This window comes from Lygodium microphyllum, chromosome 30 (genome assembly GCF_053477565.2).
Source record: "Lygodium microphyllum isolate KBCC chromosome 30, Lygodium_microphyllum_v1.1.10, whole genome shotgun sequence".
Classification (NCBI taxonomy): domain Eukaryota; kingdom Viridiplantae; phylum Streptophyta; class Polypodiopsida; order Schizaeales; family Lygodiaceae; genus Lygodium; species Lygodium microphyllum.
The window spans coordinates 99,169,093-99,184,099 of record NC_141164.1 but is presented as its reverse complement, the minus strand read 5'-3'; the positions used below and the strand labels follow the sequence as shown (position 1 = coordinate 99,184,099).

Genomic DNA, 15,007 nt, shown 5'->3' with positions numbered 1-15,007 from the left:
CTCTCTCTAAAATCTCTCTCTCTCTCTCTCTCTCTCTCTCTCTCTCTCTCTCTCTCTCTCTTTGTAAAAGGTAATTGTATTAATTACGAAAAAAAGATACAAGTTTACATGATTACAAGATACACAATGGCTCTAAACCATCGTGTGTAAAGTCTCAGTACTAAACAGCAAAAGAGTTACAAAAGTCATGCCAAAGACGCAGAGGAAATTGCCATATGCCAGGAAAGTAAGTCCTCCCGAGGGAGTAAGTCAGAGTGGCGAATGAGATCTATCTGCCAATGCAAGAGACCTTTAAGCCTCGCAATATGTCCCGGAACATTAGAGGCCGAATCAAAAAGAAAGGCATTCCGAGTGGCCCAATTGTGCAAGCAGCCCCAGTATCTAAGAAAGTGAAACAAGATCTTCATATGCGACTATGCCCTTGTGGGGTATTTGGGCCGTACAAAAACCCAATCAAAAAGGGCTTAGCGAGAAACCAACCACTGCTTGCCAAACTGCTAACAAGAGGGACCAGATATTCTTAGCAAGAGGGCAAGAAAGAAATCGATGACGGGCCGATTCCACAGTAGTGGTGCAAAAGAAACAGTTGCCGTTGAGATTCGATGCTTGGAAAGGGCTGAAGCAAGAGGAAGATCACCAATCATCACCTCCAAAGAAAGACCTTGCATTTGAAAGTTGTCTTGTTCAACCAGACCTCCATCATAGTTGCCTTCCAGCATGACCGAGATTTCCGCAATCCCCATACAATATTAGCTTTAGCAACCAGCCATTGATGATCTTTAATCAGAAGATGATACACCTGGTTAGCTGAGGCCTTTTCCAAATTCAACCGGCCTACAAGGTCCCAATCCTACCAAGGACGATCCAAAGCAAGGGCAGGAAAGGGTTGCCTGCTCTGGAGCACTAACAAAAGCTGTTCCCATAAATCACGGTATCCAGGAGGGATTCTGAAAAGCCTCCTCGCTGTACGAAACGATATCAATACATTGCGACTGACAAGGGTGGCATCTACAACTGAAGTCAAGCCCAAACGTGCCATGCGGTTAAATTTTGGTCTGAGCTCATATTTGCCTTCCCAAGAAAGTAATCACGAGGCTGCCAACAATTCCAATTGAAAAGAGTTAGTATCTAAGCGGTTCTCCGCTAGATGCCAACGCGCCTTCTGGAAAACCAATTTCCAAGAGCAGACCAAATGAGCAAGCAAGGATGAGGAAGGACTAGAAAACTGAGAGCCTGCATTAAGAAAATGCCACTAGGAGCTCCAAATTTGTGTGTTACCATGCACAAGCCCTTGATCCTCAAGAAAATAATGGGCTATAACGACCCACGGGTGATGATCCATGCACATGGCACGAAAAAGAGACCAACGAAGTGCCAGCATATGAGTTTCGGCATCCAAAATAGCTCCACCACCCATGCGTTTCGGGGTACATGTATGCGACCAAGAAATCCATGAAATGCCTGCATGCAAGGAATCCTTTTTCCATAACATGAAACGAATGTGCTGAGTAAGAGCATTCAAAGTAGTAGTAGTCCAAGGCAGCAATGGCAAGAAATATGCGAGCATTGGCAACATGATTGTCTGAGCCACTTTGAGGCGAACATGGAAGGGCCAAGCCTGCGACTTCCAATACAGAAACTTAGCTGCCAGTTTCTGTGAAATCCACTCTAGTAGTTGCTTTGGCCGAACATCAACACCCAAAGGATACCCAAGATGCCTGACAATGGAACCACGGGGAACAACCTATCCCTGCACACTCTCTCTCTCTCTCTCTCTCTCAACCAAATCTATTTTTACAGTATTCTCTCTCTCAAAACAGGTTGAGTCTCATGGAGAATTGACTAATGCTTTTGATTCCTGAACTTGTAGAAGTCATGGCTTCCTCGGGATCAAAGTGTTCAAGCAATAAGCGATCTCAACCTAGTTGGTGGAACAAGGTTGAGAAAGTGAACCATTATGCATCAAAGGGAGTTACAAAGAAATGGAAATGCAACATGTGTGAGCAATTGAAAACAGAAGAATCCAATCATGTAAAGCAACATTTATGCCATACTAACATCAAAGCCCAAATACCACACCCGAAATGCGAAGGTAGCTCTTCGCAAAGTACCCAAGTAAAGAAAACAAAGCATATGCAAGGAAAAAGCAAGCAATTGATGCCTCTTTTTTTAATAAACAAGCTAATGATACAAACATGGGTGATGGAGCCATGCATGGGGGACTTGGAACTTTTGCATCCTCACAATCCCATCATGGAAAATGCAGCAAGCAACAAACCTTGGGAATAGCTTGAAATCCTTGTAGAAAGGAGAGGGTGGATGCAACTATGGCAAGGTTTTTCTACCATGATCATGTTGCATTCAATGCTATAAGATCTCCCTATTTCCTTGAGATGGTCTAAGAGATTGCAAAGTATGGTCCAACCTATAAGTCTCCATCATATGAGACACTATGTACCACTTTGTTGCAGAAGGAAAACAATGCAATTGAATGTGCTTAGGCGACTATGCAAGAAATTTGGGTGAAGAATGGTATCTCTTTGATAGCGGATGGGTGAAGTGATACTCAAAACGGTCCATCCATGGGATGGTTGCTTATTCCCGACGAAAGATAAAATTCATTTCCTCACATGATGCCTCAAGTACATGAAAAAGTGTAGATTAGCTTGTGGAGAAACGGACGGAAGGTGTTGAAAAAGTTAGGGCTGAAAATGTAATCCAATTTATTGTTTGAGCAATTTGCTAAAAGACATTGATAGCTTGTCATGGATTGATCCCTTCATCCAAAAGGACAAGGATATAATCAATTTCATCCAAAGCCATCAATTCATTCTTAGTGAGTTCCACAAGAGATCACCTAAAAAAAGATTTCTTAAAGTACTTTGAGACGTACTTTGGCTATATCTTTCTCATGATAAAGAGACTTGAGAAGGTAATCTTACTGTTGAGGTGATCAACCGCCAAGACCCACGGACCGCTTATTGCTTCAAGCGTTCCAAGCTGAGCACCAATGGCTACCTCTCACACAGCCAACACGCCATCCATCTCTACGAGTATAGTGAGCTTACCTCTATACCTAATCGAGTTACCTCCTCTCCCGAGCACTCTGGTAGCTCCACGATCCAAGTGCAAGCTTCAAGCAAGCTCCACGCTCCAAGCTCCATTGCCGCAAGCAAGACAAGACAAGAGAAAAGAAGAGAGGAGAAGATGGAGAGCTTCTCCACCACGGTCCCTCACCCTCACACACTCACTCCCTCACACTCTCACACTCCCTCTCTCAAGAACAAGCTCAAGCAAGCAAGAATAAGGAGAAGAAGAAGAAAAGAAAAGCTACTTTTGGCCACACACAAGAATGAGCTTCTCATTCACTTTTCAACTTTATATACAAAACCCTAAATCCCTTTTGGGCGTCATCCCCTTATCCCCTTTTTTACATGGCCAGCCGTGGCCTAGGCTCTTTTTCCCATTGTCCTCCTATCCTCCTAACTTCCTTCCTACTGCCTATCTACCTTTACAAATTGCACGGCCCGGCACTCTTAAGATAAATCATGGTGCGCCTTGCACTCTTTTACAAAAGTATTGACTTGCGCCTTTTTCTCGTGCGCCTTTCTCCTTGATGTAGGACTTTTCTGCACTTCTTGTCTTCTGTTTCACTTTTGCCTTGGCCTTAACTTCTGCTTTAGATTTTCCAGCTTTTCTACCTTGTACGTTTGAGGGTTAACATTATCCCCCTCCTAGACGAGTGCCAATCCCATGGCACTCACCAGTATAGGTAGCAGGCTTTGGCATGCACCGAAGACGTGGTTAAAAGGGACTGTTGTGGTTTGCCATGGAGAAGTTGTGGTGGTGGGGCGGATGAAGGTCATTGGTGGTACTTTGGTGGTAGGATTGGATGGTGATAGGGTTGTTGTAGTTGGAGATAGGGTTGTTTTTTGTTGGGAGTTGCACTCATGGCTGTCACAAGTGTTGGTGTTCTAGGGATTCAGCATGTGACGATTCTTTGGTGGGCTTGCATGATGATAAAGGATAAGAATTCAAAGTTGAGTGTTGATGAAGGACTGACGACACTTCCGTTGGAGTCTTCAATACCTACAATTGAAAACCTCTCATATGTGGTCTCTCCCTGGGGATAGTACTAGTCTTCTTATCGTGCACAAGACGTAGATTGATTAGTTTGGGAGACAGGTCGAACTCTAAGCAAGCCAAGAGTATTGTCCTGCACTTGAGGACCCAAACTATGTATATATTATGGTGCAGATATTATGTGAGTGCACGTGCATACTTAGAGATTACGTAGTTAGAAGACCGCTAGTCTGGTTCCTCGTAGCAATGTGTGGATGAAGCGAGGGTTCAATGGGGTGGAACAAATTGTCGATGTTGAGGAGTACACATGAAGGCGGATGAGACATCATTTGTGCTGTGACAACATAATATAGCATAATTGAACTCCTCGACACCTTAACTTTTGGTAGCTGATAGCTACTTGTATTGCTTGATGAGTACAGTGTACTTTCCATGGTCGTTCGTGCATTACCACGATCGATTGCAATGGTAGTGAAGTGGAGTGCAAAAAAGGAAGTGTGCAAATGGATCAGGGTGACAAGTCTAACCATAGGCAAGACAAGCTCCCTAGGTATGTCCTGCCCTTGATGTGCCCTCAACAATTGTGGGGGATGTGACAAGGGTAGGGGACTAGGGACGGAGCCAGCTGATCAAGGTCACTGGACGCACCTAATTTGAGGACCCCTAGGTGTTGTACTATGATTGTGAGTGCTTTTTTTGTTTTGTTTTTTGTCTATAATTCTTTCTTTCTTTCTTTTCTTTTCTTTTCTTTTCTTTTTTTCTTTTTTTTGGGATTATAACCATTGCAATACGTTGAGGCCATCAACGTTTCATTTGGACTGGAAAATGTAGAGATTCAACTGTGAAAATGGATATTACAATGATGTTTGTGTTACTAGCCTCGCTACTGGGGGGAACAATTGTTGCAATGGGAAGATACACTTGAGATTTTTCAAAACCTCTTTGTAACATGTGATGTCGGTACAATTGAGGTAACACTTGCCGTGAGCCGAATGTAGAGTTTACCCAGAAGGAGAGAGTAGTCAATGACTATGCTTCGGGCCATGCGATGCGGGCGAGCTGCAAGGACAATTTTCACTTTCAATAGTGAGGCTTCCGTCATGGCTCTTTATGGTGTTGGTGGTCTTGTGGTACCTTGGACATTAAACACTTTTGTATAGAGACCTGTGTCATCCTGTATTCACTTAACAACTCGCGAGAATACATGCAAGTCATACGTTTCAATTATGATAAACAGGTGCAACGCAAAAAGACATCACTTATCTAAATCCATGGTATTGACTTAGATACACATCACCTGTGCTTGCTTTTTGTTAAAGGCATGAAATATATTAAAATTAGATATGAAAAGTTTGCACAATTGGAGAATCTACCCCTTTTAACCATCTAACGACAAAAAGTCATGGCCAAATGGCACTTGGTAAGCATTTTGTACAAAACAGGGGCTATTCTATTTGTATGAGGCGAGGTGAGTCCGAGTGACCAAGAGACTGGGGCATTGCCGATGAGGGACTCCTATTTAGCCGGGCAGGGGAGATATCGGCTGGGACCGAGTGGAGAAACCTGCAAAATGTGAATCAAGGGTTTGCATGGAAGAGATTAAACAGTGGATTGTCAAGTGCATATGATGAGGGAGGGTGAGGTGAGGCATGCAGTGGTGGTTGTAGAGGAACAGCCCCCGTGATGACGTTTGTCCTGCCTCGACTGCGGAGTGTATTCCAACCAGTAGCAAATCTTTGCTCATGCCAAGTTGCACGGACTGGCTATGATGGACTGGGGCAAGGCTCATCCCTGAAGGATAGATCAAAACGGGGGAAAGCCTATAGAAGGGGACGGCGCCCCGTGTACACCCTCAGAGGTGTTGGTCAGGGCTTCCCAAGGCGGCCCTGAGGACTACATGCCCTCCACATGGAGGTGGGAACGATCACACAACTTCTAGACGTATGGTGAGGGGAGGACCAAAGAAGCTCAACCTGCCAAACCCAAACTTTTCTTCCTACGCTTAACTATCATTGCTTGTGTGTGGGGATATTATTTATACACAGTTACAAAACTCATTATTTATTTATGTATAATTTATGCATCCATGTCACTTTGTGAGGATAAAAACCATTTGTAGAATTCAGGATTGTACTAGAGTATGGCACACATATCCAGTACTCATGGCATCCTACTCAACAACTACAAATATTTTGCAGCATCAAGTAGCATGGTACCTTGTCCGAGTCTACTCGCAACATGGAGCTCCTCCTAAATGAGAATCTTATCAACCAGAGAGTTTTCTTGGCTAGCCCCGACTAAGTCCCTACCCCGAATGGCAGTTAGTACTCGAAAGGAAATTGGTGCCACACGTAGGTTGGGTCTCTCTGAGACCACCATTTGGCCAAACGCTCCCTTGAGACTATCGTAGTCTGGGCTCCAAATTATGCCATTGTAGCACGGTTTTCAAACCAACATTTTTCAAACTGACTTCGACCTTCTAATTGTCACTTTAGTTGCTCTACCTCTAAGAGATTTGGTTGGCAAAGCACATCATTGAATGTCACAGTTAAGCGCAAGTCGTCGTCTTCCTTGTCAGAGATGAGTTGCATGCGCTTGTGTAGGAGCTTGTCGTAGTGCTCATCAAGATATTCTTGCTCTTCCCAGGATAGAGAACATGGCAAGTATCCCTCAAGCTGCTCCCTAGGGAATATGCCCATGTCTGCAAGAACGTAGACACGTGCGAATATTTTGAGTTTAGCATCCAACTCAGTCAAGCACTCTGTGACACTTCTATGTTCTATGAAGGCTTGCTCGGTTGCTATCTCGTACAAGGTTCTAGGAGTTTCCCTAGGCTTTAGCATAGCTTGGGGCTCAGGCCTAGATGAGCAAGATTGGTCAATGCTAGGGTTGCTCATATCCTCGAGGCTTTTATGTTTCTCTTGAGGCCTTGCTGCTATTGTGTCATGGTTCTCCTTGGATGTGACTAGTATAGTTTGTCACCTTGTAACAGTGTTGTATCCACTCTTGATTATCAATGCAAGTTCTGTTGCCAGTGGATCGAGTGTTGCAAGCAACCGTTGATATGGTAATGGTTGCTCCGATTTTTTAGAACACCTGGATATGTCTGAGGTCTCACCGCTATTAGGAGAGATGGCAATGGGTTCATTGGTGGATGGACTCAATGCTTTGCTCCTCAACTCTTCAACAACCTTGGTCTCAATGTTCTTGATATCCACAGCCCCTAGCAACTGCCGTTGTTTTCATTGTTTTCTCCCCTTTTTCTTGGGCAATTGTGGTGTATCCCTTAAGGACTCAGGACCCTGAACTAGGTCAAATGTTGCTATGCTCGGTTGTGCCTCAGCATTCTCTTCTTCTGGCATGTCCTTATGGGACTTAACCACGGCCTGTTGAACAGCCTTGTGAGGTTGTGAGGGTACAACTCTCTCTCCTCTTGGGGAGTCTTGCTCTTTGGTCAAGTCTCCCTTGTCTAGCCCCTCATCCGATGCTTGATTGGAAATAGTAGTCGCTAGTTCAGACTACTGGCTATTGTTGGTGGAGCGTGCCAAGTCCTTAGGCAGATTGGGAGTGGTCATATCTTTTGTTGCTCGTTGAGCATTCACCTGTGCAGATTGAGTATTAGTTGAGCTAGTCACAATGGATTTCACGGGCATATCCTTAGGCTGAGAACTAAGGGTGGTGTCATGTCCACCTCTTGGACATTTGAAAGCCTAGATGGAGATATAGATTGGGATTGAGCAGCCGCACTTGACGACTATTGTTATGTTTCCTAAATCCGTTTAGGAAAAGAGCGTATGGGAGACTTGGGACTCCTAGGTGGACTTGGCACTGGCTGTGGAACCGGCCTGTTCATTGGGAAGGGCGGTAGTGTACAACCAAAATATATAAATGCTTTCACCCAATTTAATAGTCGCCCACTTAACCTGAACTTAAAGACACAGAATCAAGAAGAAATACAGGAAGCTAGAATGCTCCTGTTGTGACATAGACACCCTGTTGGCCCCTAAGTTAGGCGTCCCTTGCGGTATTTCTCTATTTTTAAAAAGAGAGAGAGTACAATGGGCTGTCTTTCACCTATTCTGGGTGAAATTTGGCAGCATAACAATACATTTACTGACCCAAAACAAGCTGACCAGGAGGGGAAACTCTGCCCAAGTCTGAATCTTCTGGTTGGAGTGCAGAATTGACCATTTCAGCCTGCTGTAACTATTGGTTCAGACCTGTTCTGAAACCTGTTTACAACTCATACTGTTCCCTGTACTGTTCAGCCCACTATAATTACTGGTTTAGACCTGTTCCGACACCTGTTCTCAGCTCATATTGTTCCCTGCATTGTCCTGCATCATCTAGGCCAAGTGCCCCTTGATTCTGACATCAATTGGGCTCTGAAATAACCTTTGAACAATCCAGAATCAGAACTGATTTAATGCTGTTTCAGACACCTGCTTGGTGAGATTACCACCCTCACCTATTCATGCTTGTGGGCAGCAAACAACTGCTCCTGTTCCTGGAGAAAAGAGGCTCTTGCCTCATGCAAAAACAGCATATTCCACACACCTGTACCTTAATCAGAAGAAAGGCCCTTGATTCTGCAGCATAACCAAACTGTCAGGGAGAGAGAGAGAGAGTAGGAAGCAAGCCCAGCCCTCTGTGCATCATAAACAAGGTAGACCAACTCTCAAGAGCTCTCCATCAGCAACTGTCCTTCTCAAATGAGCCCTTCTAAGCCCAAAAACTGCACGCCAGCCCTCTTTAAAGAGGTAAGTGCACACTTTTGTGCCAAGTGGCAGCACTATAAGATATTTCCCGTTCTAACCTTCCGGTTTAAAATTCTCCATGCTCGGTGCAAAATTTGACCCCGGCATAGACCAGAGGATTGATCCTCGTGCAAAAACGAAGATAATGATACGAACAGATTCTGGGGTCCAAAAATAGTAACTCCCTAAATTTTATATTGCTTCCATTGCATCCCCACTAGTCTTCTGACCATCTTTGCAGACTATGGCTACATCCAAATCTGTAATGTAGCTCAACTGAAAGTGAATTTCCACTAATGACCCCACATGGACTAATCTCTTGCAGATTTGTCCATCTTCACTTTGAACTAGCCTCTTCCAGGCTAGTTCTTCAACACACTTGTCCATATACACTTTCACAAGTCTCTTCCAGGCTTGTCAATCTACAGTGCCACCAATCTCTTCCAGACTTATACTGGACCTTAACTGTCCAATCTTGACTCACTAGACATTCCTGTCTGTTTCACATACTGGCCAGGCGTTTAGATTTCAAGAGGGATTCTTCCAAAGAAAAACCAAATAAAATATGTAATAAAGAAATCAACAAAAAGGTACTAGTTGTCACAGTCTTGTGACAGGCTGAAAAATATGCTCATGGCTATTAGACAACTCTGCAATTTGCTTTATTGAGCAATTAGCCTTATCATGAGCAACATTGCGCCTGTGGTACTCATTATCCTCTTGGAAAGTCAGAGGCTCATTGGGCACTAGTAGCTTTTGTGCACACTCGATGGCTACATTTGATAGCCGCTTGTTAAGCACGCTAGGTTGAGAATCTACCCTTCGAATAGTCCCAATTGGTTTCTTGATTTCAATCGTTAGGGGCTCAATCACTCCAATGTTTTTGACTCGAAACTTGTTTTTTCGTTTAGATCTTCTCCTGTGCTTTCTTCGCTCTTGATACGTCTTGGCCTTCAGCTGTGACAGAGGTGGTTTGGCAGGGGGTTTTGATACCCAAATCCAGCAGTTACCTGCGTAATACCCTTGAACACATAGCAACGCTTCGGATATCCATCGCAGTGTTGTACTGGCTCTCCATTGATACTTTCGTCTATAAGGCTTGGGCTTCTTTTGTGGTCTTCTACGATATTTGTAAGTCCAAAGCCTGGCATTGTCTTGTGACCCTATTATTTCAAGCATGGCCTCGCTCACTGGTTCTCTCTGTTCATTATGCGCTTGTATCCACTCTTTCAACAAGTCCTTGCTCTCATCACTAGACTTGCCTAGTATAACAGAATGTTCCTTGTGTCCTTCCCTCGAGGTTCGATGAGATCAACCTTACTAAAGGTTGTGATTATCCTCACACCCAGTAGTGTCAAGTATATCCTCTGTGCTACATAATAGGCCTCGCACTTCGTCGCCCTTTTGAAGGGTCGTCTTAGGAGGATTTCCTTTCCACAATTAGCACTATTTGGAGGAACATGGAATAGGATAGACAAGCTTTCAATTTCAATAGTTACCAGGTTTTTGCACTTCCCTATAAGTGCTTGTGGGTGTCTCCCATAAGGATTAAGAGTTGCATGAGTTGGTGAGAGCTCTGGTTGGCCTAGTAGGGTCCATACTTCATAGGTCAAGATATTAAAATCAGCTCCTTCATCGATGAGAGCATCAACACAGTGCTCCCTTTTTGCAGTGAGTTTGACCCTAAGATAAGCAAGCGGTACTTCATCTTCCAGGTGTTGGCTTGTAAATTTAAGCCTTCTATTTGTGAAGGGTGATGGTTGCCCCTCACTCTAGATGGTTCTCCCCTTTCAAAAGTGTGTATAGCTGGCTGAGAATTGCAAACTTGTGCTTACTTGTAGATGTGGCTTCCCTAAAGGCAAGAGTCCTCTGATGAAGATGGGGAGACACTTACGCCTACACATATAGCTGATGGTCAAAATGCTTTGAAACCTGCAAATGCTGATTTTGATTATGATATGGCTTTCTTAGACAATGTGGATGATAGTTTTTTTAATACTCTTGCTACTAGAGGCAGCCATGTATAATCCAATGGTTACTTTGAGAGACTTTCAAATTCCAAGCTGCTATATTTTGTTCACTATAGTTATGCTTATTGGCTCTTTTATGTAGTATAATCCTAGATTATCATCTCTTTTGAATCTTATATGCCATTTCAATGTAACTAGGCTTTCATCTATGAAAAAGACTATCATGTTTTGCAAATTGTGCATATTTTTTAAAAGAGCTTTTATGAAATATATAAATGAATAGTTTGAAATATATAAATCATATATACAGTATAAGTCATTCCCCTTACATTCCCGTTCCCCTTGGGGCTTCATTCCCATTCCCTTAGGACCCTGCATTCCCATTCCCATTCCATTGCTACTATGTCCCACGCACTCCAAAGGCCAAGCTCTACAATACAAAACTAAAAATACTCCCACCGGAATCGTCGAGAGCAAGTCAAACTCAATGCATGTACATCATAACATCCGAAAACCCAATAATGCCAAGTAATACATCCGAGAAATCCAAATGACATAAATATCCAAACCCATAAGTAGTAAATCATTGGCCAAACCAACCTTTGCCAAGTATGAATGTAAGGGAGCTTGAAATCAAAGCTCAAAGCTCAAGTAAGAGCATATTCAGCATAACCAGCGGTGATAAGCATGCATTTGATCCAAAACCATTCCGAAGTAACATAAAAGCGTGTATTTCACTAATATTCAATACATAAGCTTGCTGTCCACTGTTTATGACAGCAATAAATCTTCCAATAGTTGAGCAAAGCAAGCTCTAACCAACCCATAGAGCCTTCCCAAGCATTAATACATGATCCCAGCATTGAATCTTCAATGCATAAGCATCAACAAAGCATAAACATTCAAAAGTTTGCTATCCCAAACTGTAAACAGCAAGTCTATTTTCAATACATAAGCTTGCTGTCCACTGTTTATGACAGCAATAAATCTTCCAATAGTTGAGCAAAGCAAGCTCTAACCAACCCATAGAGCCTTCCCAAGCATTAATACATGATCCCAGCATTGAATCTTCAATGCATAAGCATCAACAAAGCATAAACATTCAAAAGTTTGCTATCCCAAACTGTAAACAGCAAGTCTATCCACAACTGTCAATCAATGGCTGATCATTCCCTTCCCAAATAATTCCCAAGACAGAGTCCAGTATGCCGGAAAGGGCACCCAAATGTTGGGCAAGGAGCAAGAGGAGCACCACGAGGCAATGGCTAATGCAAGCAGGGCAAGGACAGCCCTTAAAAATGCACTACAAATTGCAAACTGATCCATAGGGCTTGTCCCTATTGTGGATGAGCTTCCAACGTCACTTGTTGCTGAGTGAAGATGCTCCGCATGCTGAGAAACAAACTGAAGAAGATGGGGAGCTACTGCATAGCTCCATTGGAACAAGGTGTGGCTGCCATGGAAGCTCGGTTGAAGCTCTCTTTCCTGACTTGAAGAAGAATGGTTGAAGCTCCTCAAATACCCGCTCTTATACCAATTGAAAGGGTGAGCAAGAGTAAGAGTGAGAGAGAAGCTCAAGTAGAAGTAAAAGAGCAATGGCTATGGAGATTTGAACTCAAGAGAGTAAGAACGGTATGTGAGAACTCCAACAGTTACACTGTGTGGCCTACCTTTCCTTTATTATTCCATAGTAAAGAATAAAGAATAAGCACGACAATGATGGCCGGCCGCCACCTGCAGTGTACAAGTGCGCGGGCACTAAGTATAGGATAAATATAGATGGCTAGGCACGGGTGGTCTGTAACCCCCAATATTTAGTTAGCTTGCTACTTCATTGCCCCACGTCATCCATCCTTTAGCAACACATGAGCTGCTCTTAGTATTAGTTGAGCTCTAGGGTGAGCCACTTGTAGGCTCTCTTATGACTCTCCCTGAAGGACCAATCTTAGCCTATACAAATGAAGATCACCAAGCTTCATCAAAAAGTTAAAAAATGTCAAATTATTAGCTCGAGTGTAGGGCTTTAAAAACCTTTCCTTTATAATTACATTCTATGTCCTTTTTCTTTTAAAGTTTAAAAACATTTGCTTTGACTTTGTGAAGGTTAAATGTAGCTTGGTAGACACATGCATATTGATTGCTCAAAGTGGTCACCGTGGCAATGGGTATTGCCCATGGGAATCAAAAGTGGTGATGGTAGCGAGGCAAAAATACGTTAACAGCAAGTTTAGAAACTTCACGTGCAAGATTCTACCATCTCTCAACTAACAATGCCCACCCAAAAGGCCAAAAACACAAGGTTCCTTGACTTCATAGCACATGCCACCCACCCAAATTTTCAAAAATGGATTTGTTCACATGTTATTGTATAACCTCAAATGCAAGTATAGTAGACACCAACACTACGTTCACATGTTATGCTTTTAAGACGTGCAATTTTCAAGTGGTGTATATCCAATGGTTGTCGCGTAAGCAAGGTTTCAACCTAAATAAGGCAAGTTTAGATAATCAAATAATGTAATTATGCGCAAGAAATGGCTTTTACACAAACTTGGAAAACACAGATCTGAAAAGCAAACCACATGAAAGTATAAACAATGAAGCAAGACACAATTACCTTCTCATTCCAATCTCCCCAAGTTAGTGGATGAAGAGCTTGATGCGCTAATACCATGTTGGATTTGTAGATGCATCGAAAACAATTCAAGAAGAAGAAGGGGGGGGGGGGGGGGGGCGGCCGGGGGAGAGAGAGAGAGAGAATGTGTACACACACTCAAATGCGTGTGTGTGTTACAATACCATATGATCATACATTTAGTGTAAATGAAGACAATGTAGAGCATTAAAAATAGCAATGAGGACACCGAAAAGCAACTTGATAATGATACAAGATATGAGCCATGAACGTACACTCCCAACAAGTAGGCATGGTGCCAACCAAGAGTGAGCGACAATTATTGAATACATGTGGGTGGATTACCAAGTTGTCTCTACACGTGCTACACATGTATGAGGGTTGAGAAAGTTGACATATACAAGAGCCAACAGGATTCACTATGAAGGCCTCCTAGGAGAACCCCGTAAGGCACTTTATATCATTCTGAGCAGCCACAGAAGGAACAACAGTTAACATTTGCTGTCGCTAGGGCTGCTTGCAAAACCAAAAAGAGCCTCCATTTTCAAACAATCCTTTGATAATGTCCATATGAGCCTCATAAAACATAATCAAAATTATAAGTGTTGCAGCAAGGAGCCAGATATGTTGCGATAACACGGATGAAAAGCAAGTACGCCAGATTCTGGCTGCAATGATGGTCGTGGAGGACGTGATTGCCGAGGGGAATGTGTATACCAGTCCGGCATTTGCTAAGAAAGGATGCAAATTTGATAGTGCCGGAGATTCCATGAGCTTGTGGCAAGTGCTCGATGAAAGAAGCTCCCGTGTTTTGAGAGTCTTAGCAGCAGGTGCAAAATGCAAGAAAGAACACCGGCCACCATAAAACACAGGAATGTGCGTGATTGCATGCATACCTCTCGGATCTTCTTAACGTTAGTGGTGTGGCGGAACCGGCGGGCAGCATTGAGGGCGAAAACGCCCTTCCGCCATCGCTCCAAGGCATCGAGAGGCGGCTTCTTGTGAGGGATGTCGTATGGGTCCGCCATTGACCTGCTGGCCTCTCTCGCTGCTGTCCAAAAGAAGAACATACACTCTCGTCTGTACTACACAGTACATTTTTCAGGACGGAACATCGGTAAGAACAATCGTGTTACGCGAACATGATATTTTCTCTTAAGGTGTGTATATTATTATAATATACACACCTTAACCTTCTAATGTTATATTAATGTTATAATACACACACCTTCTAATGTTGTATATATACACACACCTTAACCTTACAAGTGTCCACGACTAAGACAATTGTAGCGAAAATGACTTCAAAGACTAAAATTTAGGCTACTGGCTTCCTCTCAAAACATTTCAAGCTTCTTTTTCAAATTCAACAATTCATTTGACATTAAACATCACTTCTTTGTGCCGTATGTTTGCTATTGAAAGGTGCTTTTGCAATCTCTGTCATTCATTTGACTGTGACCATTGAATTTGATTTGCATGGATTGACCTTTCTCTTCCTTACACACCGAAGATCTTTGGAGTGTGGGCTTGTGGCCTTTCATTTCTTGGTCCCAATTATT

General features: G+C 43.1%; 1 protein-coding gene across 7 annotated transcripts in view; it reads right to left on the bottom strand.

The window, feature by feature from the left end:
- Positions 1-14,612, bottom strand: part of LOC148010167 (putative calcium-transporting ATPase 11, plasma membrane-type) — a 127,750-nt gene extending 113,138 nt beyond the window's left edge. For 5 of the 7 annotated variants that reach the window (XM_087673291.1, XM_087673292.1, XM_087673293.1 and 2 more), the window contains exon 1: positions 14,342-14,611. In XM_087673291.1, the coding sequence (XP_087529417.1) occupies positions 14,342-14,515 (174 nt within the window). In that variant the 5' untranslated portion in view covers positions 14,516-14,611. Of the gene's footprint in view, positions 1-14,341 lie in introns of all 7 variants that reach the window. The other 2 variants (XM_087673296.1, XM_087673294.1) reach the window with 1 other exon arrangement.
- Between the last annotated feature and the right edge of the window lie 395 nt (positions 14,613-15,007).